Source organism: Meleagris gallopavo, chromosome 1, assembly GCF_905368555.1.
Source record: "Meleagris gallopavo chromosome 1, MGAL_WU_HG_1.1, whole genome shotgun sequence".
NCBI classification, from domain to species: domain Eukaryota; kingdom Metazoa; phylum Chordata; class Aves; order Galliformes; family Phasianidae; genus Meleagris; species Meleagris gallopavo.
The window spans coordinates 83,206,737-83,230,488 of NC_139404.1; the positions used below are offsets into that span (position 1 = coordinate 83,206,737).

Consider the following 23,752-nt stretch of genomic DNA (forward strand, 5'->3'; position numbering starts at 1 on the left):
AATTAACTAGACTATATTTCTTACAAACCCTTTTGCTTTAAAAAAACCTGAAACTTGCTCAGCTTATATTGCTTCTAGAAGGAAATAATAAACAGTTAAGCAAAATATTTGAAAAACTATATGTGAATCTTACAAAAAAGTAATTTGAAGAGTTGAGACAGGTCTGTATTGTCATCAACCGCTATAGAAAAACCTCCAAAGAGAGAAGTTTGTCCTTTGGCCAGATGTGAAATTACACCATCAATTTTTATGTAAGCCTTTACACTGTAGTGTAATTCAAGCTCATAAAAACAGAGCCTGATAAACACATTCATTCTACCTTTGGTTTCTTTGTGAAATTACTTCCTTCTCTCCTCTGCTTAGGACGAATGCAGTGAAAGACAGAAAAACAGAAAAAAGAACCCAACAGCATTAATGAATGAGATGTAGAGGCAACTGAAAGAGCACTGGTCATCCATTCAGTGAATACAATGGGATATAGGACCGTCATGAGGAAGGATTCATGTATTACATTGTATATACATATACATATATATACATTTCAGATTACACCACTCTGTATATTATTCTCCACTGATGATGAGGACAGGAACAGCAAGTAGTTTGCACCTTCAAAATGAAGCAATGGATTTTCCCATGAGAAGACAAGAGGTATGTATTCTTCAAGCTGTTCCTGTTTTCTGCACATTTCATTATGCAGACAACTATAACTACACAAAAATTTATTTAGCACTGTAACACCTTAAACATATAAAGAAATTACTGACAAAACAGGATTTGCAGTGGAAACGCGTCACAATGCCTTGTTTCCAATTCCAAAGCACAATTTTGCCTCCACAACTGATTTAGGATAAAGAAAAATAGAGCATCAAATTGCCAGTTTTCATGCTGGTGGCACTAAAAAAATCATCTCTTCTCTGAGAAAAAGTATGACTATTATTATTATCATGCATTTGACAACTTTTGTAAAGATAAAAGAGCAAGATCTGCTGCTTACTAAGACTGTATTTTGTATTTTAAGTTCGCAAGCTGCTAAACATACCACTGTCTTCTACTGCATTAAGGTGCACTATTTCAAAAACATTAGCTGGATATTTTTTATTACTGATATTTCTTAAAAATAACTTTCAGAAATCTACATGCTGTCTCCAGCAGGAAAAAAAAAGCTGTAAGGTATTCCACTTACATTGCCCAACATGTCAAAAATCTGTGTATTAACTGAGTCAAGGGCAGATCTGAAGACTTTGCTGTAATCACATTCACTATTCTGTAACCAAACATAAAGGACCTACCCTTATGTTAACACTATATCCAAAAGTGTAATATTCTTTCTTACTTGGTTTTATCTGAAACTAAGCCTGAGCATTGACTTCTATAATTTCATTGATGGTCATTTTCCTTTAACAAAATAGAGCTGAAGTCAATCTGACCTGTATTTCTAGGCAGACATGCCCAAAATGTTGTGATGCCTCCTACAGAGAGCTGAACAAGATATTTCAAATTTGCAATATCCCCAAATCAAATGTTAACAATATAATATTTATTTCTTTTTCAGTGGATCACCTGTAGGCTACTGTGCGTATATTTATTTCAGCTGACTCGCAAAAATCTTTTCCATTGACATCAGCACTTGTACTACTATCCTGAGGTAATATGCCTGCAAATGTAGGTTCTCTGGTGTTAAAATACTTACAGGTAAGTGCTAGCACTGTACAAAAGATTCTCAAGCATTTACCACAAGAGGGAGCCTCCTTGCCTCAGTATGCAAAGCTGTTCTTTTCCCTGCTTTATTTCAGCAGTGTATTTTTTGCAGGGTGCTTTATCCAAGATTATTAGAAAGTTGCATCTTTGTGTGTGGGGGACTATAACATACAGGCAGGTGCAGAGTAGGACTAATGACTAAGCATTTATTTCACTTGTGAAACAGCTTCCTATCTACATGTAAGGCAGTGTTTTCCCACTATAGAACACACACCAGTCTGTGAAAATGTGCAGTGAAATGGGAGCTCTCTAGCAGGGACCATTAGAGGAATCCACCTCTTTCTGCTGGACAGATACCAGCTGATGGCCCACAGCATATGGTAAGCATATCTTGCCATAGCAATTACTGTGGAAGTTGGATTACAGAATTAAAAAGCATGGGGAGCTATCTTAAAAGAGTCTACAAATAATGGATGGTTCTACATAGTTTGTAACCTACCTCTTTCCAAAAAAGGGGAAAAAAAAAAAAAAAAAAAACTATCTGTATGAAGTTATTTTATTCTCAGAGACCAATAAATGTCATCCAAAGCTGTATTTAGTTTTTGAGGAAACTTTGTTGCATGAAGTCCTCTTACTGAGAGAATTTCCCAGGAACAGGCAGAACAACTATTTAGCATAAACAGCAGAAATCCACAGCACAGCTGTATTAGTCACAGCTGTGACCTGTAACAACAACAACAACAAAAGAAACCAACTTCCTCAAGAAGTAATTTTGAGATCTGAGAGTAGAGATTTTGAAGTGAAACAGTGACTTGTTTTTGCATTCCTAGACTACTAAGTCTGCTTTACAGAAATAAATCCTTACTGACCAAGGCACTAGAATCAAAAGCATTGAGTACACAGAATATTATATATACAGGTGCTCCTACAATACCTCAGGAATATCCATCATTCTCCTTAGTTTCTGATCTCTCCAGTTCCAATCCAGAATAATATATTTTGTGGAGTTCAAACATAGGCCATCTAAAAAAGACAACATAACATGTGCTTATCAGAATTATTTTTTGTGTTTTACATCTTTTGCTGTCTGTTCCCAAAGAAACTAATCTTTGTACACTACATTTGTGCTTGGAAAACTAATGCACTGACACTGCAAACTCCTTTAACCACATAATCCTATGCCGTTCTGAAAGATAAACACAAAAGCAGAACTGTTGCCAGGCTTGTCAGGAGCTAACATCCTGCCAGCACATAATTCCTCAAGCTTCCTCTTGATGAAACCACAAGAGTTGAATTTCCACAGCTTATGAGGAGCTGCTAAGTTACAAGGACCTTAGCTTGAAAAATCTTATTAATGTGAATTGACCTTGTTTAGGAATTTACAGGACCAAGTACTATGCGAATGTGTGTCAGGTCAATGGTGCTGCTGAAGGATTCCTTTATTCTCCAAACAAATTCTGGTGAAGGACGAAGGTCCTTTCTGAACCTGCCCTCCAGTAGTTCTCCTATTTTTCCCTGGTCTTCTACATGCTGTCCACAGTTTTTCGTACCTCTTTTTACTCCTCTCCATTCTTTAGTGACATAGCACTGCAACACTAAGCTGTCAAAAAAGGATTAGACACCTTGTGTCCCTGCATGAGCTACATGATAATATGCCCATGGGTTGAACAGCAACAATGTAATGTTGGTGAAGGACACAGCAAAAAAAAAAAAAAAAAAAAAAAAAGCTATTCCTCTACCCTATTAGAAGGAGCTGTAGAGTTCAAAACTACAGACAGACCCTAACTAAGAAACCATAGTTGGGGAAAGGCAGTGCTTAGAAAGAGAAATGGAATGAATTGCCTTATCTTGTCATTTTTGTTTGTTTTAATTCGTGCACGTGGTGTCTATCGAGCAAGTAAAACTGGAAAGAGAAGAGGACATTTATACATTTGATTTTATTATACACAAATCATAACTAAAATCAGCAAGCAGATCTTGTCCACCTCATACAAAAATTTATGCTGAGCTCAGAGTGACGTATGATACGACGGCTTCTGCCATTATTTCCTTTTGATTTACTTGCAATGTTTGGTTTCCTGGAACTTTAAATCTTACACGATGGTTTTGCAATCATTTTCAAGTCAGCATAAATCAGTATTCCTGCCAAAGGAGGAAGTCCTCCACCTTAGCCTGTTCATTACCTGATTTTGTGTGCATGCTGGTTTTGTTTTAATTGGGATCAGTTCTAATTGGGATCAGGTCACTGAGCTGCCAAACATACCCTTGTGCTAAAACAAGAGACAGGATGGGGTAACTAAGTGGGTACTGATTATGTGAGAGGCACTACTTTGCCCTTCTCTTGTAACACTGACTTATTCCAGCTTAAAGTGTTTATTAAATCAACTGTTATTAACTGACCTCATTCTGACTGACACAGTAGAAGAGGAAAAGCAAAACTGCAGAGCTTAGTTCCTAAATCCATGGACTCACACCATGGATTTTGAACCTAAGCCCTTCAAAAGCTAAGTCCCACTTCCTGTGACATCAAGTGTAGGATATCCGTTGATAAAATCCTCCTTTTTCTCCTACCTTGCTCCACCAGTGCTTTTATCCTCCCAGGAGTTCCAACTCCAATGTGGAACACGCCTTTCTCCAACATATTCGTCTGTTCTTTTATCTGATTTGAAGAAAGACAAACCACAGTGAAGCCACAATTGTTTCAAATTTCTTCTCAAAGAGCATTTCCAGGCTGGAAATAAATTCAAGATTATGCAGTATCTCTTTCTAGACTACTATCAAGTAACAAATGCTATTCATTTATCAAGCTGTCAAGCTGATCTTCTGGGGAGAGCATAACAGTCAGCTGGGCATCATCACACTTCTCTAGAATATTTTCAGTTTTAAATAACTGCAATTGTACCAACTATTTCTGGAAGTGAGAACAGTAGGTTTTCTTCTGTATTTAAACAAATTCTCTGTAAATATTTGGAAAACTAACAAATCTGAGTTAGCTCAAAACTCCCTTAAGATGATGACATTGGAAAAAATGAAATAAAGCAAGTGACATTTGTGTTTGACAGTATTTATATCAAAGGCTAAATTTCCACTTATTACTTCCCATATTCCCACAATTTGTGCTCTCCAGCATGTATGAATACTGGATAACTAGACAATCTCACCAGCATGTGCAAATGTGGATGCTTCTACAAATGCATGAGTCTTTGATTTAAACAGGCAATCTGAATGAGCATCTCACAATAATGTGGAATATCTTTAACACAAAGCAAATGAATAAACATTTATATTCTCCACAGGATTTTGCCAGAATTATTGGAGGTGGTATTTGGCTAGATTTCTCCAAGAATCAAAACCTAAAGAAAGAAATGCTAAAATGAAAGGCACTATTGTTAAATGTATTAAAAACATGGTATGACACTAGTTAGTTGTTTAGTTCTTCTGTCACTTTTGCAGCTTTCTTACCTTTATGTGCTTTGCAAACAATTTCAGAACTCTGCAGTCACCTTTAAATGCTGTCATTGACCTAGAAATAAAAAAAATGAAGAAGGAAATGCAAATATCAGGGCTGAGATTAAGACCACACAGGAGGAAAACAAAACTAGCCAGGATTTCTCAACATACTTGAGAGACACAGTTCCCCAGTGACCCACGCTAGTACTCTGAACACTACGTATGGTCTCCCTTCACTATTTGCACTGATAAACAACTGGACAAATACAATAGCAGATATCACTAGAGGGCAATATTGCTTAGATAGCTTCTCAGATAACGTTGAATAGTTACAGCTTGTGCTTCCACAACTAACAGTTCAAAACTGACTAATCATCAAATTCTCATTAAAAACTGCTCTATTACTGACATATAGGCATCAACAAACATATGCATGCAGGCAAAGGAAAGAGCTCTGTGTGTATAGATGAACGTACATTTTACAAAATCTTCCTGCAGGATGGCTGCTGGGAAAACCTAGCTTGCCACACGTTTTCCTGCTCAGATTGTCCAAATTCCAGAGGACCAAAACTCATTAGTCTGAAAACCTGACATTCTTTTGATGCTCTATTTGACTATGCACTAAGAACTCCATGTTCTGTATTAGTCAAGGAGGGGACTATATAGTCAGTATTTATGGAATGTCATTTAAGGCACTTTCTCTGCATGCTTTTTGTGGTGAGCCAAGTTTTCAAACTTCTCTTGTACAAGGCTAGAGTTTATATACACGTATACAGACAAATCACTCTGATGGTAATATCTGCACTACAGGCACATCTGTGACATCAGTGCTTTTAAGTGCAGCATAAACTTCCCAATTCTTGCTTGTATGTTTTACAGAAAGATAATCTTAGGAAGCAGGGTCAAGATACAGTTGACAACCATGAAATCTCCAAGGTACACGTTAATTCATCAAGTCTTTTGAAATGATATAGGGGAGGAGAGAGAGGAAAAAGGAAGACATGAACACAGATACGGAGGCACTCAGGCCAGACATACACATTGTCATTTGAGGCTATGCAATGCTTTGTTTCATTGCTTTTGGTGCTATCAGCATCATGGTCTTACAGTCATGACTTCTACTGCTGACTAGGATGCTTTATGGGTTTACTTTGTTCCCACGTATGACACGTTGCATGTTCCTCTCAGATTGGTTACACTTCAGTTTTGTTTTTCCAAAGAAACAGTGCTTCCATGCAACTGAACTACTAAGTGTTACTTTAGGCTAAAACCAAACACCGCACTCCCACAGTTTAAAGCAGCAAGGGATATTGCATCAGTTTCAGTCAGTAAATTTGTTGGCTAGCAGAGGACAGTGTCCCAGTTTTGCCTTTATGTCTGTGGTTCCAAGACAAAACCTCTGACTGACAGCCAACCTCAGCAAAATGTTTGCTATCAACATACTTAATGAGTTCCAAGGAACGAAGGGCAGAACTGCAGATAACCAGCATCACCACCGACTTCTTCTCCTTGTGGTTTTTACGGAATTTTGCCCACTTAGGACAGACTGTAATGAAAAAGGCCACATACATACTCAGAGAAAGTACTACTTACATACATGCCACAACTTTATATTACAAGAGTACATGATGAATGGTAGCCAGCAACAAGAACACACATGCTGACTCCTATGAGGTCCGGATCTCTGGCAACACTTTTACATTTAGTCATGGCTGAGAAACTGGAAAATAAAATACCCAAGATAGATAAAATACAGATACATTATAATGCTGAACAAATTAGGCAGCATTAAAAATAAATATTTGGTAAGGAGACATGCCCACTGTCTTCACTTGACACATACGGTAATTTGTACCAGATAAAACCAAATTTACCAAACCAGGAGTTCTATACGAAAGAGAACAATAATTCTCTTGGTTCAAGTAAGGAGGCAGTGGCAAAACTATTACTGTAAGATAATACATATCTACTCAAGAAGCCACAACAAACAACTTATGACAAATAGTCCCAAGCAGTTTGAAGGAAGTCTAAAACATTTAGGTCCAAAACAAGAGTTATTTTGTAAAAAAAAAAAAAAAAAAAAAAGAAAAAAAAGAAAAAAAAGAAAGAAAAACAAAACACCTCTCACAGAATAAGCAAGCAAGCAAATGAAAAAAAAAAAAGTCACCATCCTGGAAATTATTAATGACACATAATTAAATATTTGAGAGTGCAGATAAAAGCTGTAATAATAGCACATAAATAATGTTTTTCATACAACTTTCATCTCATCCAGACCAACATTTTAACTTACTTTCTTTCAGGTATGAAGAAAAACTGTGGGTGAGATCATTGGCTGGCAAAAAGCAAGAATCTGAAAACACAAAGGAGAAAATATTCTTGATGTGTTTTTAACAACAGAAAAAAAGAGCTTAAATGTTTGCAGCACAGTCATTAGTTAGTTACATTGATGAAATCATATGCATGTTAAAATTCATCATCAATAAATTACTTTTTGTGAAAAAAGACTCAAGAACACCTCAATTTACTGAGGCTTTAAATTGGATAAGTCAACAAGGGTAACACCTTACCACCCATTTACAATTCCTCCATTTCATCCCACCATTAAACTCTGAACACAGGGCTGCCTAAGGGTGATCACATGTTTTAAAACAAGTTTCCATATATATATTTTTTTTTACCACAGTCAAGCAAAGGTTTTAGCCAAACATGTAAATGCAAGAACCTACCTAAACGAGATACTGGTCACTCAAAGTCAGTGAGCTGGCTTTACTTTCTGGTCTTGCATATTGTGGCAATTTACCTATAAGTACGAGCCATAACAGTAGCACCTATACTGCATTGTGACTCCTGTTTTCATTTCCCATTGACTGCCTATCTTTTACTTATGCTATTAGGAAGTAAACCTGAAAAGGACCGTAGATGACATGCTATTTGCCATTAAGGTCCATTATAGGGGAAAAAAAGACAATGCCCTAACTAAGGCAGTCAGGAAAGTCCTTTTCTCTAGTTCCTATACAGAAAAAGTAGGTTCTTAAAATGTTGATTCAAATTAGATGGCCTGAAAACTTGCCATAGCTGTTATAGGTCTTTTGCCTAATGGAACAGTATTTTCCCTCACAGCATTAACAACCCCATCTTCAGGGACTAACATATTTGCTGCCATTTTGCACGAAGCACTGCACCTCAGGGTGCCTCTCTCTGGAATGAGATGTTTGCTGATACATTTTAACTAAATAAAAGAGGTTTCCCTTCTTACACTATTTCTGCTCATGTGGATGGCACATTGTGCTAATGCTGGCACTGTCAATCCATGGTTTCTACCAGAACAGAGAGTGTGACAAACTTGGCTTGCAGCTGGAGCCTGCCTTATAGTTTCTTGAGAATAGCCACTCTCCATCACTATATCCTTCATTTAATTGGTGTTGCCTTGCCAAAAACTTCTATTTTTCCCCAATCCTTTCTATTAAAACCAAAGATTGACATTTATTGGGGCTTCAGCTCAAAAGGGAGTTGAATGTGTACAACTGAAGCATCAACAGCTGATTTAATTTTTAAATTATTTTTAAAAGATGCTTGTGATGCTGGTGGGGAAGGGCAGAGACTGGTAGAGTATCATAAACATTTGGTGATAAGAGGAGAACTCTAATCACCCAACATAGTCCCTTTTCCCTAAGGCAAAATACCTTAGCTGTTGTTTTGCTATTCTGAATATACTGAGATTATTGACTAAACAATTCAGAAGGTGTTTTCTAAAGCATACAAGCATCAGTTACTGACTTTTCGTCAACACTCCAGCAAAACTGAGTATTAACAACTTTTATTTAAAGTTTCAGAAAGGGGGGAAAAATCCATATAGCTTCAGCATGCAGCAAAAGATCATGCTGACTACAAACCCGACCTTCTGCACTGTGTCAGTTAACAAGAACACACAACTCTAAGTAGTTGCTTATTTGCTCAGTGCTTTGACGTGAATGACTTGACAGCTGTAGAAGTTTAGTGAACGGCTTGGCTTCTCAGCCTCCAACTCCCAGCACAAAAAGAAAGATTAAAAAATCCCCATCCAACCCAAGAGCCATGTGGAAATGGATCACTTCACTAACCTAAACACCTCTTTCAATAAGAAAGAAACTAAAGCTATTTATTATTTGCTAAATCTCTACATGCCTAGAAATATTTAACATAAGCTTTTGAAAGAAATCTAGATGGGACTTTTCCAGGTTTTCTTGATTCAATAAGAAAGCTGAACCTGGCCCAAAGAAATAAGGAATGGTCAACATAGACTTGTGATCCTAAAGAGAAGTATATTTATTAGAAAGCCAAGCTTAAACATTAAATAGAGAAAGCACTGCTGGGCTAGAAGGGTGCTAGTTTAGGGATAGGTCACCTACAGTTCAAGAAGTATTAATACATGCAGATTTGTTACCAGACAGTTTGTTCTTCATATGCACTCTCAACAAATAATGGAATAGTGCCTAGAAAATGACAGTGCCTTTTCATCTCTAAAGTAGGAGGCAGAGAACATTGCCTTAATCTCTAATACAATCTCAAGCTGACAGACAGAAGCTACCCCTGTTGTCTCCTGCTTTGACTTTTCTATAATTAGCTTTGAACTGGAGACGGAGTAAAGGAAACCAAGAGGGTCTTAGTCATGGTTAAAACTTGTTCATTTTCAACTTGGACCAAAACTACCATCTTTTTTTTCATGCCACTCCCTGAAAATCCGTTGTGTTCAATTTTTCATAACCATACCAGAATCACGTTTTGTTATTTATTTGTCTAATCCTCTCAGTCTTCCTATTACACATCTGGGTAGATGCGGATAATCCCAGAAATGAAATATATTTTCACAGTCTTTCTCAACCAGCATCATGGAACATACTAATTAGAAATCAGACAATTTCTATTAGAAAAGCAAGCCTTTTTTCCTACAGAAAAACAACTTATTAGTGTCTTGGAAAAAAAAAAAAAAAAAAATATATATATATATATATATATATTATTTATATATACATACATACAATAGAAGACAAGTTACCTGGCAGCTTTAATTCCTCTATTTCAATCACTGAACGTTTTGTACCAAAATGTTGACTAAGCAGATTCTGTAGATCCTCAGGGATACCAGGTTTTGGAGGAGATTTTTCCAGAACATCAGAAATTTTCTTCTAAAAAGACAAATAATAGTGTAAGTATGTTATTTCTATAATATTTGCTCTTAGCATAAATAACAACGTTGTAAATAAACATTCTTCCACAATTTCATATAGTGAATTGCATTAACAAAAGCCTGATTAGAAAAAGGTCTTCTAACAGGACATGATTCTCATTGTCTTTAGTGGTAACAAAGACTTCAGGATCAAGCTCAGATACTTTGACACAATAACCTGTGACCCTGAAGAAGAAAGCCTTGTTCACTTACCTAAAGAGTTGCTGTAACAAAAACATAACTGAAAGGCACTTTTGTGGGTTTTGCTGTCGTAGCAGTTTGAAAATTGAGTTTTCTCATCATTTGTTTTAATTTATTGTTCTTAAAGCATTAATAACAGGAATCAAATGATACTGTAAGACAGCTATATTTTAAGTTAAACAGGGTAACCAACCATCTCTTTGGGAAGAGAAGATGGTTAACTAGATTCACAACATACATTATCACAAAACCCATAATAAAAATGAGTTTAAAGCTCACCAAACCAGAAATCAAGCAGAAAGAGTTCAGCAGCTGTTTTACTCTTCCAAAATGTCTAATTTTTCAAACCTAACTAGTATTTTGAGCTTGGAGAAGAGTTCATAATGATTATGTTTTATGCCTTAGAACGTTAGCAAGTAACAGGTTTGAATTTTCACTAAAAAGAAACTGTTAACATATTTTTTCACATAATTAAATTGGATGATAAAGGGAGAATAGGCCAGGATACCCATTATCTGAATGATCTGTCAGCAGTTAAGAATACAGCAGATTTTCAAGGATAGAGACATTCTGGAGAGAACAGCATGGATCTGAAGCATTCCTTATTCTCACTGAGAAATAAGCCATTTGTGAAAGAACAGTTTGCAGTTTCTCAGCTGCACAAGTTAAACTGAACTTGCTGTCATACAGATGAGTGGCAGTATAAGCCTGGAAGTGAAGAGCAGAAGGATAGCACAGTTACAACAGAGCATCTGTGAGGAAAAGTGATCCTGCAGAGAGACAAAGTGGGCTGAGAACCATTTTTAGCAGCTGCGGAGGGGTGGTGGGTCACTGCAAGGCTTATACATTCCTCTAGGTTAACCTTTGGTGTGGTCCAAAGGTTGATCTATGGTCACTGGAAGACTCTCCAGTGGACTTCCAGCTGGTTGGCTTCTGTGGTACCTGAATCTGCAATATTCCTTCTCAAGCTTCACCACTATTTGACACTCACATTTTTCTGCCTTGCAACAATTGCCTTTCCCAAGCATGGCTACAGGCCACCTACAGAACACGCAGCTATTGCATGAGGTCCACAAATGAGCTCCTTCTTTGTTATTCCTAGCAAATATAAAAGGCAGAGCCCTAAGGAGAAATGCTCTTCTCCAGCTCCAGCTTCTTCAGTGACCTGCATTTGGGAATCATCGGTTTAGCAGACAATAACACAGAAGTGTTGGGTTCATTTCACTTGGTAACTCAGTGTAAGCTGTCATTCCTCAGGACCATTATGTCATTTACTGGGCCACTTGATTCCTCCAAAAAAATTATGGTACTCTTGAGAGGAGAAGCCTGATACTAATGAGAAAGTCCATAAGAATAAGGACACCTGAACAAACTCTTTTCCTTTGAGGAGAGCTATGGGGAAATGGTCCTAACACAGGAAGCTTGACTATTTTTCTTCCAATTTGTTCCAGATGCTTAAAAGCAAAGGTGTTTTTTGTGCTTTTCTTTTTTCTCTTTTTTTGTTTGTTTCACCCCTCCTCTCCTTCTATTTAGTGAGAAGAGTTTGATCGGAAACAATGGATCAATCTGACAAATATTTCCTGATGCATTTGCTAACAGGCTGTGTATATCATTTCAGAGGCCTAGCTTCAGTGAAACTAAAGGTGTAACCAAATCCTTGTTGTTTGCCTAGGAATGGGGTCTTTTTCCTAGGGCTGGTGCACCATGCTCTGTGGAATGCTTTCACTCGGCAGAAGTGGATCAAGCTCCATGGTCACTTCTGCCAGACCTGCTTTGAAAGCTAAATTCAACTCTATCCATTCACCGGCTGATTAAGAGGCCTGACATAACATAAAAAAGCCACCTCTGTCTTATGAGGGAGCCAAGTACTTAACACAGGCTGTCCCAAAAGACAATTAACTTGCCTAGTGCCATATTATTTCCATCTAGACAGCAGGCTGTGTTTGTTGTTGAGTGAGGATGGAGCGCAGCCAGACAGTCAGCCCAGAGTATTTATTTATATACTTATGCCAGGAGAAGAGGGAACAAGGGCAGTTCTTGGTGCAAAGGATGCTGGAGCCTGTTCACACAGCTGAATCAGGGCAGATCTGCAGAAACTGAATTGCCATCTTTCTTTGATAGTTTCATTTTTCTGGTGTGCCACACCTGCAAGGTGGGTATAAATAACGCACAACCCTTGAGAGGAGCATAGGCACAGTTCTGCAGTTCGGTTCATGTAACGAATGGATAATTTGAGTCAGGTCGTAAGAGTGGGAATTTTTGTTCTTCTCTAAAATAAAGGCTGCAACACTATGGAGCTTCACACAGCAACAAGGTTGACCCAATTTGGAATCTCACAACAGCAGGCAGACCCACTGCCCAGTCCCCAGGTACACATCAGGGCATTCATACCTTCTTTCGCTTCTTTGCTTTTAGAGTGCTCCCCGGTGTTCCTCCAGGCTGACTTAGAAAACACTCTGTAGGCTGCAAAACACATTTTAAAAAGAAGTAAAAAAGAAAGTTTCAGTATTAGATATCTGATCACCTGGGGAAAAAAAAAAAACATAACCACAGGGAGGCAAGAGAAAATACAGGAATGCTAGGCAAGGGAAAAAAAAACAAAACCAAACCTTCCTACCTGTAGAAAGGTTCAATTTCTTACAATGCCCTATATCTGGAGCAATTTTGGAATTGAGATTTATGTTGTTGTAACCAAGAGAAGAATAAAAGAACAGGTTGTAGACATGCTTCCAGAAGATGGTGAAAAGCAGCTTTGATAAATTAAAAAAAAAAAAAAGGAAAACAAGAAGAAAATATTTCAAAAATCATATACTTTTAATCTCTATTATTGTGCATGATCATTTCTCTAAATTCTTCCTGTAACACCTTAAAACAACCAGCTTAGTGTGAGCTTTCAGATGGTGCAAGATACCATGGAACTCAGTAACAATAAATGGAAAATATCAATGCTCTGAATGTCCTTTGACATTTGCAAAGCAAAATTTAGGAAAACGTGTTTCAAATTTGTTCTGCTCCATTCTTTCTTTGCCTCCTCATAGCAGACAGAGTCAAATATGCATAAGAAAAATACATGTTGCATTTCAGAATAATCTTCATCCAACACATGTTGCAATTATTAACCCACTTTTGCGCCTGAGCAAGCAGGCTGAAGTGATCCATTTGTAAGAGTTGCTGCTCACATAAGCCAAGGTTAGGAATAAGGCACAGGTTTATAAGAATAGCGATTCTCTTTCCTTCTGAGGGATGTCCACTTTCTGGTAACACAAATGAGTCGGCAAATAAAAACGTATTAACTTAATAAGTGATTTGCCAAAGTGCAAAGGGAAAATGAGCTTCAAGAAAGAAATCCCTGATACTAGGATGCATTCGGCTGGAAAAATCTGCTTCTGTAAGAAATAGTGAAGAAGACTCATCACAAGAAACTAAAAACTCAGAGTCCAGCAGTGCTCCCTGGGGTGGGCCTGGAAGAAGAGAATGAGCAGAAAAGAGTCTGGTCAAAAGCCAGAGAAGCTACTCTTTCATTCCCTTTTTAGGGCACCTACAGCAGGGCCAGAGAAAAATTAATAGAGGCTCAGAAAAGCTGAGCCCCTCTGAGTGCTTCCTGTGCTGCTGTCACAGCAGGAGGGCCCTTCATAATCACTTGTTCTACATGAGCCTGGCCAGCATGTCTGTGCCTCTCCAAACCAACTTTCCTATCTTCCCCGCTTCCCCTGATAACTCAGATATAGCAACAAGGGAACCACCATGCTCCTCACAAACAAATGACCTATTGATTGCTCCTGTTTTCTGTGATACAGAGTCATGCACTTGCTGAAGCAGTAGTTATATATAAAAGCAGCTCTGAAACTTTCTGAGGCTTGAAATGATACTGAGGAATTACCACAGTAGATGTGGCTGGGGACTAAACAGAGCCAGCAAAGCACTTGATAGATAGGGCTGGAATATAACACAGCCTGGATCAATAAGAACTTGTGACAGGGACAGTATCTTGCCATAACAAGTAAAGATTTGTCCCCACTGTTTTGTCAGGAATAATCAAAGAACTGACTGCAAGCACAAACTCACTTCATTTAGAAAAAGTGTTTCAGGGTTAACGTTTCGTGTTTTATTTATATATATTTTTAAAAAAATCTCTGTCCTGTCTCAGATTCTAGTGCTTGTAAGAAGAACACCACACATTTCTTTGTTCCTAGCCCTGCTGTTAGCATTCTCAGACATTGAGACTGAAATAGAGCTACCTTCTGCCTTAAGTTCCTGATCTATTCTTACGTATTCCAGCTGTCCACAGACACTTGAAGACAACTTGCCAGGTGTTATTATCATAAATTCCACATTTGACATTAGATTTTATGCAGAGAACAAGCCTTTGGATTGATTTAGTCATGAGAAACTACCAAGAAACAAAAAAGCTAAAAAAGGGCCAACCCGAATCTCTTTCCTTTCCATAGAATATAATGGATCCTTATCCTAGATAACATAATCACTACTTATGACCCTCTCAGTATTAAGAAAAAACTCTTGTTCACTTTGAGCCCATTTCTTCCTTCACGTGCTGTGTGAACTGTTTTATATAAATCTCCAAAACTCCACGCACACTCCCAACCAGTATATATGCAAAGAAGGAATAAAAATAACAGAGATGAAAAATAATTTCTAAGAGAAACAATTTTCTTCTGACTGGAATCCTTTCATTCAAATGCTTAAAAGTATCATGCAATGGTTTCTTCCCTGATGACAGTGTATAGCCCTCTCTTTTAACTGCAACTGAAGCACACAGCAGACTTGCAGCAGGCTTGTTTACTCAGAAAATCATGTTAGGACTCAAAAATCTCTTCTTTCCAGCAACATATATAGGTATTTAGGCATGGCACGCTGTTAGCAAGTCCTATTCAGACATTAGAGAAAAATAAACTTCATGGTGGTGAATGGCTGTAAATCTACATGTCTTTGATGATCTGTAGTCTAAAATATTTAAATATCTGATCTAACTGAACTTCTGACCCTTAACCAAATATTAGCTGTCTACCTACTCATGAAATAGTTGTTTGCGTGGCACCCTTAGGAAAAAGACATTTACATGCTTTTCTTATGCAAGACACAAAGCAGACAACCTGCTGGTTTTTGACATGGCTCCCCTGTGCTCTGTGTTTTTATGCTATTTTTATATGGAAGCTCTTAAAATGCAGAAAACAGGAAATTTATGCTGAGACCACTGATTTATGAACTAAAATGTCATAAATTCCTTGTTTGTTAATCATAGACAGAACATAAAATATTTCCTGTATTATATTTCTAACACAACTTTTTTCTTAACAAGTTGCCAAGTTACTGGAAATTCAAATGTAAAGTGAAAACATTCTTGCATGTGTGTGAAAGTTTACATTCTAGGTCAGCCATGTACTCTGACTTTTGGAGCCTGTGACAAAGTAAACACATCAATGCTCCATTCAGATTGGAGACAAATTATTCATCTCATTGCAACTCTGTGGACAGTCTGCAGACTGGAAACATAAATGTTCATAATTCTGTTTGGTTGTCTCCTGACTGGCTTTAACATGCCAAGACCACTGCAGAATAGCTTCCAGCCTGTGAATAAGGCAGAAATGAGTGAGTAGGATAGACTGTTAGAAGAACTGGAACTACAGAACTACTAGTTTTCTTTAGAGAAAGCTCGTCGACCCAAACTTTGCAAGAGTTTTGCTCTAAAAGATATGCAACAACACAGGTAACTGAGCTCCCAAAAATCATTGCCTCCAGGAGTTTTATTCTTAAACATCAACTTACCATGTTCCAAAATACAGACAAAATACAAAAAAAAAAAAAAAGCTCCACAGTCATCCTCACTGAGTTGAATTCCTTGCATTTGATGTTCAGATAGGGCATGTATAAAGGCTTTCTCCTATGTTACTTAGTTTTCTCTTTCCTGATCAAAATGTGGAATCAGTTGAGACATTTGACTCATTTCACCTTTGGTCTCTTTGGAAAGACACCAAAGCATAAATAAGTACCTACTGTATTGCTTACACTTCTCTGTTACTAAACAAAGAACAGCGTTACAAAGGATTTTCACTTGGGCTATTAGCTAGGCATCATACAGTGAATTTACTACTGACCTAGGGTCTAAATTAATATCCATACCCTTAAGGAGAGATAGTTTCCAATATCATTTTACCAACTTGACAGCCATTCAGTCTATTCTCCTCAACGATACACTGAAGGCAGAAGAAATTAACTTTCAAACAACAGACTCCTTGAAATCAGCTAACGTCTAGATGATTCTTTCCTTTCTCTTTTGCTGACTGCCAAAGACCTTGCTGCCATTTCCTGGGTATATTCTATGTAAAGCAGAACAACATTTAAGACACAGGACTTTCTGTGTGCAGGGAAAGGGAAAAGATAACGGATAAGGACGTGGTAGCACCACTCAGGCATTTATCACTAGGCATTCTCTTAGTTGGAGACAATCGTGGCATCAAACAAAAGCTATTATCAAAATGCACTTGGAGACCACTTCCAAATAATGCAAAAATAATTTAAAAAATATATAAAAATCCTATCATATGATCAGATAAGGCAAAAAGTGAAGAAAATCATCCTTTTATAGTGAATCAGTGGGGATTATATTTCACTATGCAATATCATCTCTACGGTCTACACAACTGCTAAACTTACATACCTGTTTTCTTTTCTTTGTCACGGCAGGTTTGGAATCAGGACCTTTAGATGTTGCCGTCTCATCACTTAGTTTCTCAATTGCTTCATCATCCGAAGCATCTAAGGAGAAAAAAATATATAGAACCTTCATTTATGTTTTTCACTCATCTTCTATTTTTGTATTAAAAAGTAGGAGTAAGATCTTCAACTGCAATCTTTTCAAAATCATATAACCTTAAGATTAGTAATAAGTACAGCTGGAATGGAAAATTTTATCATTTTAGAAAACTAGCATTTGAAATGTATTTTAGGAGAAGTCCCAGTTTTTGCTTCCTCTTCAAAATGCTTGATCTTGCAGGATATATTTCTGTATCCTTCTGGCATGCTGCACAGTCAGTGCCATCTGCAGCTACCATCACAGGTAGAAATGTAATCTATCCATAAACCCATGAAATAAACCTGCAGTGAATACTGGAAGAAAATGTTTCTGAAGAGCTCCAGCACCTCAAACTCCACGACATCTCTCTGCGTTATTCCTGAACAAGTTAAATATGATCTTTTCCATAGCTCTGTACTTATGTAGTTACAGCTCCATGGACTGTCGGATCACTGACAAGAATACATAATTCCAGTTAAATGTGCTGATACTCCTTTTGGAGTAAGTCATCTCCTTCTACTAGGAGAAAACACCTCTCACCAATACACACACACACAAATAACACAGAAAACATCCCAACCTCCATCTAGAAGTTCAGAATGCCTCACTGACAATTATCTGCAAGAGGAAGAATTCTAAGATCTGCATAATCTCCTACTGTTTAAAAATATATATGAACATTTTCTGTAAGCACATTTTAAGGTAAAGGCACTATTCCCACAGTTTAAGCAAAATGTCCACAACTATAAGAAATTCTTACGTTTTGAACAAAAACTATTGAAATTAAAATGTCTCCACTCATACTCTTATTCACCAGTTTTGCCTACAGAGTACTTTGGGGAAGAAAACTGTACACAGGGACACATAATCTATTTAACTGAATAATTAGAATTCCTTTATTTGGAATATTTGAACTTTTCCTTCCCTTTTGCTGGATTTAGTGATTCTTCAGACTTCCCATATGCTGAAGTTGGAAGCTGCCAGTTCAAAGATAAGTTATTTATTTTGAATAGGAACAGAAAAATTCCATAAGCATCACACAAAGTATGGAAGATCTGACTACTAATTATTATATAATGTCTGTGCAATCACTAGCAGTAAGCAGAATAAAGAGAAGGCCAGAGGACATGAGTGACATAAAATCAACAATGGCCATAGCTTCTAAAATCCATAGTGGTAACAAACTCTGTATATAAGTCTGCCCAGAAAATGCTGTTTTGCAACTGCCATTCCTTATAACACTTTGAAAAGCTTGAGTCACAGTCAGCATCCTAAAATGGAGTTATGACAGCTTTTAAGAGTTTTTAAAAGTTTGAGAACATAAAGCTAGCAATCAGAGAAAATCAGTGAATATTTTTGCAGGTTGGGTGCCATTTATCATGAGATCTCATTTGATATAGATTAGATTCTTGGCAAACTGCAATAGGTTTAGAAAGACAGTGGCATCAGAGAAAAAAAAATTGCAAACAGTATGACCACAAAAGGATAAGATCCCATGTGAGGCAAGTTGCTGATGGCAGAGGAATAGCAGGAATGTCCCTCATGTTAGCCCCTGCCATAGGCTAGCTGTAACATCAAGGTGTCCCTTATGTAGCTGCAAAGTCCTGTCCTCTGAGGGAAGGAATAGAGTCAGACTGACTGAATTACTGAGCTGCCATTTAGATCATGAGCAAGAAGACTGCCTCTCCCCAGTAGTACTACGGCCACTTTTGCTGAAACACGGCTGTTTCTGTTCCAGGAGTGTCCATCAGACATCAGCTGAAGGAATAAGATTTTCTGGGAAAGTTTATTAGCTACTAGAATTCAAAAGGAGAAAGCATTCCAAAGCCTACTCCTAGTTTTTTTTTTTTTTTTTTTTTTTTTAATTCAATGGTGACATGGGTTTACTTCAATGTACATTATTATAAATGTATTGTTAATACGCTCCACAAATGTATCTAGTCCTGTACACATGGCAGCAGGTGAAGATACAAATTTGAAGATTTCTTTCTTATGGTAGAGCTCAAATATCTGTGGCTACGGACTGGGATTTTATTTTCTTTCCTCCCAAGGACCCTGATGCTCCTCTACCACATATCTCTCTGCACAACACCACCTTCTTCCCTATGGTCATCTCCTTCCAAAGTCTCTGAGCATGTGAATCTTTTGTCACCATGGAGTCTCCGGTATTCAGCAGAAAAAGCTCAAAAATTGTATCATCCTTCATACTCTTGAAAGTTCAAAATGCGTCTTGATCACTTAGTGTTATTGCTCTGCTTGATCAAGGGCTTGTTTCCTTCTACGTCACCCTTTTCCCAGCAAATTACTTATGCTGTATTTTGGTAGAGCAGCTTCTGGGTGTGAGTGTCCATTGGAGACTTTCATATACAATTCCTCTGTCTCTTCTGATATGACTTGAAGAGATGCTTGAGAGATGTCACCTTTTATACATACCAGCTCTGCAGTCTTGAAGTCCTGGCTGTGCTACACCCAAGCAGGCTGTATATACACCATAAAAATGAAGAACACCCAGGAGATCAAAACTAGTCCCCCTCTTTGTCCTTGCTCATCCCCACTTGAGCCTTAAATGCCATTTCTAAGTATATCCATGCATGTCTCATTGAACTGAATTGCTGAGACAGCTCTTTCTTAACCTATTCACTCCACATTGGAAATAAATGAGAACAGCATTAAACAACTAATGGAAAAATGTCTGGGATCTTTAGGCATTCCTTTTTAAAACCCACTTGGCATGTTCTGAAAGGCAAACAGGGGCAGCCTAAGTTTTAAATAACCTCTTCTCTTTCTCATAACTAAAAGATACACTGCTGGTAATAGCAATCTAAAACTGGACAAATGGTTTCCATGATATGAAATAGCTTGACAAACAATGTGCCACCTGTTCACTGCCCATCTGAGTTACGGGCTGCACTTCATGATGCGATGTCCTCCTCCACTATCAGCTGGGAACAAAAAAAGAGGAATCCAATGTCCAGCCCCAAACTCATCAAACATCTGCAAAAGTGGCTCCAGTTTGTGCATCTTTCTGCAGAACCGGATTATTTTACTTCATACAAGCAGTATTTTTTTTGTCTGTTTCATTGACAGTCACTCACATCTCAGCTGAGGTGGTAGCTTGCTTTAAGCTGTGATAATCCGTGACACTGCGTCAACTCCTGTATGACAGGAGGGTTTCGTTCTAGACATTCAAGTCCCACAGGCCAGACCCTGCCATTCTTGCTCACGTTAAGCAGTGCATCTCCCTATACAGATAGTTACCTTGAAGTCAGTGAGGTTATCCACAAAATAAATCATAACTCAATGTGAATAAAAGTAGAGGTGTCCAGCTCACAGATTTCAAACGTGCCCACATCAGCAGCACTGCTTGCCCAGCTCTGAGGTGTGAAGCTATCCAGGAGACTCTTCTATGTCCAAAAAGAAGAGAGGACAAATCCTTCCTTAATAAACAGTTGACACAAAGGCAGAAACTAATTGATTAATAAAATATTGACTTTTATCTCTCTTGTGCAAGTGAGTGGGCAGGCACTCCTGGAACACACTGTTGAAGGGGCAATGCTATTCAGCATAGCAATCTCTTGCATCTGCTTTCCTGTAATGGGCAGACATTACAAGGTCACCAAAGCCTAAATGATTGTGTAATGCTCTTGATATAAATAAAAAGGTGAAGAGCTCTGGAATTTGTGATTCTCTTTCATGCTATCCATCAGCACTATGGCACACACTAACAGGCTTCCCAGTCATTAGGTAGTTATATTTCATTTTACTTTGAACCGTGCTGAGATGGAAAAAACATTTACACTTAACACCCTTTGCCATGAATAGACTTTCTCATTTATGATAATGATCGCAGTATTTAAATTGATTCAGTGTAAGGATTTTTAACTTACAAATTCAATATACATACCTACATCTCAGTGCATCAATAGGTACACTGAATGTATATGTACACATGCATCAATGCAGAAGCATGTAGACAAATGTATACACATACATAAAGAAGCACTCAGATTTTGATAATAGGTTCCCTTTAAATATCCATTTTATTAACAATTATCTCCACAAAGAATGCATATTTGCTTTGTCCTTTATTCCACTATTTTAAAAGCAGATGAAGCTTTAATGATATAGGAGGTAACGACACATGCTTTTATGTGAATGCAATTTTGTTCATACTAGCTAGCACATACAGTTGGTGCTTGCTGTTGTATCTCGTCATTATTGATGCCTCCAACTTCCACAGTGCCATTCTGCTAGTATGAAGTGGTGAATACAGGAGTTACAGTGACCACAAATATAAATAACTCATTCTTTTAAGGACTGAGCTTAACTGACTGGAAAAAAAAAATATTATTTTGCTTACGTACGCAAAGACATCTGAGAGAATACTTTCTATTATTTTGGGATATTTCTTTTTTCAAACCTGAAAGCTCAGTGAGATCAGACATTTCTTTGGCATCCAGAAGACCTCCAGCGAAACAAGGCACTATAGGAAAAGTTCATTTCTTTTAGTTAAACTAATCTCTACCCTAGAATTTGGAGAGAAACTGCATCCACGAGGGAGACTCCTTCAATTTTTATTTGAAGTATCTGGCACTGTCCACAGACAGAGATGAATTCTGGGCTAGAAGAGCCCACAGGTCTGAACTGCTACAGAAGTTCCTGCATTCTCCCTTTTACTCCCACCAGTGTTATGTATCAATACTAATCCAGAATTGCATATAGGAAAACAGAGCTTGTATATAATTTATTTTTACAAACTTCATTCCTCCCCCTTTTTCCACCCTTGACTTCCTTCCTCCCCTGACTGCTCTAAAATTGCCTTATATCTAAAACTAAACTTTAAATAGGACCCATGTTTTCAATTTTTACAAAAACATAAAGGATGTTGCAGAAATACGTTTTATATTTGCTATTCTCTCTTTCTAGTTTCAAACATATTGCAGGAAAACATGTCCTTGACATTACTCTGTCAGTGAGCATGGTTCATTCAATTTGGGCATGCTATGATGGAATAATTTCAGGCTGCTTTGCAGGTTATGTTTTTATTTATTGGTCAATTAAACAGTACTGATCTGTATCACTTACTCTGAGGAAAAAGCACTTCTTGGGCTTCCAGCTTTAAAGCCAGCAGATTGAAAAATATTTGATTCTAAGTAAAATGCCAAGTGTGTTGGGCAGAAGTCTTTTTTTTTTTTTTTTTTTTTTTTGAACTGTCATTTTAGATTCCTTTTCTTTGCAAGTAATAATGGAATAGGGCAGACAGAAAGGTCTGGGAAAACAGCACAATTGAAATCAGACATTTTCCTATTTGTGTCATTTAAAATTGGACCAAATTTGCAGTGAATCAGATCAATTAATCTTAACGTCCATGCATTTGCCTGAATTTTTCTCGCTCCTAAAGTTCTGCTGATCACCAAGGCTGACCTGAAAGCGACAATGACAGTACCTAAACAAATCATTCCAGCATCATCTTCACACAAGGCAGAAGGAACACAAAGTTAAGTGTCATGTCCCCAGTCATCACTCCCAGCAACATCCAAAGAAACAGATGAAGACTTTCAATTAAACAGGACAGGGAGTTGGTTAAATAAGAAAAAGGGTTTGACAGTTCAAATATTTTGAAGTATTCCAAGCACAGCTTCTTCTTTGACAAAAGGAGGGGAATTGGGAGATGGTTATCAAGCCAATTAGTTAAAAAGCAACGAAGTCCAGGTGCAGGTGAGTAGCAGTTAAGTACCCCCATTTTGACAGCTTTTACTGCCCACTGCAACAGAGAACAAAGTTATCTCAGCCCAACATGGAGGCAATCTCCATGATAACCAGACGTGATGTCATTACTCCAAAGCAGCCCCTATCCCCCAAGGTCTAAGCACTGTTTTCCTCTTCTGTCTGAATGAGCTCCTCCAAAACAGTCCTGATACAGCACAACAGTAAGCCCTCACATCTGTGAGCATACCTTGAAATGCAGAGTTGGCCTGCCCGAGGCACTTTAAAAAAGTGTATTTTACAGTGCATTTGTGAAGCACACACAAAGGCACACAATATGCAACAGAGCAGAAAGAGACATGGTCCTACTGAAGGCTGAAAAGGACTTCAGTAGGTCTGTGTCAAGGAAGAACTTACTGCAAACTGTCTGCAAGACTAGCATGTATAATCTTAAAAGTACTGGCAATAGTTGGTACTACAAAGATAACATGTTAACATGTGTAAATACCATCCCTGGTCAGCTGAGAAAACTACCACAGATAAACTGCAGGAGAGGACATTCAGCTGGGGCTCCTCTTTCTCACACTGGAAGAGGAGAACTTAAGGGAGTCATTTAGCACACAAATGAAATCACCTGTCAGACTGTGCCAAGAAAAGTCTCCCTTTACCTGATT

At 37.8% G+C, this 23,752-nt stretch overlaps 1 protein-coding gene and 1 long non-coding RNA gene across 7 annotated transcripts in view; one reads left to right on the forward strand and one right to left on the reverse strand.

Annotated features, from left to right (window-relative positions):
- The window catches only part of CMSS1 (cms1 ribosomal small subunit homolog), a 228,431-nt gene that overhangs the window by 1,243 nt on the left and 203,436 nt on the right, over positions 1-23,752 (reverse strand). For all 6 annotated transcript variants that reach the window (XM_085238453.1, XM_085238469.1, XM_085238473.1 and 3 more), the window contains exons 2-9: positions 17,238-17,335; positions 12,953-13,024; positions 10,190-10,319; positions 7,445-7,504; positions 6,595-6,697; positions 5,164-5,224; positions 4,273-4,360; positions 2,636-2,724 (exon numbers count right to left, since the gene is read on the reverse strand). In XM_085238453.1, coding sequence (XP_085094579.1) covers positions 2,636-2,724; positions 4,273-4,360; positions 5,164-5,224; positions 6,595-6,697; positions 7,445-7,504; positions 10,190-10,319; positions 12,953-13,024; positions 17,238-17,335 — 701 coding nt within the window. The remainder of the gene's footprint in view (positions 1-2,635; positions 2,725-4,272; positions 4,361-5,163; positions 5,225-6,594; positions 6,698-7,444; positions 7,505-10,189; positions 10,320-12,952; positions 13,025-17,237; positions 17,336-23,752) is intronic.
- LOC104913531 (uncharacterized) lies at positions 345-7,938 on the forward strand. The gene is made up of 3 exons (XR_795448.4): positions 345-651; positions 1,556-1,695; positions 7,455-7,938. It is a non-coding gene; the product is annotated as an uncharacterized LOC104913531 (long non-coding RNA).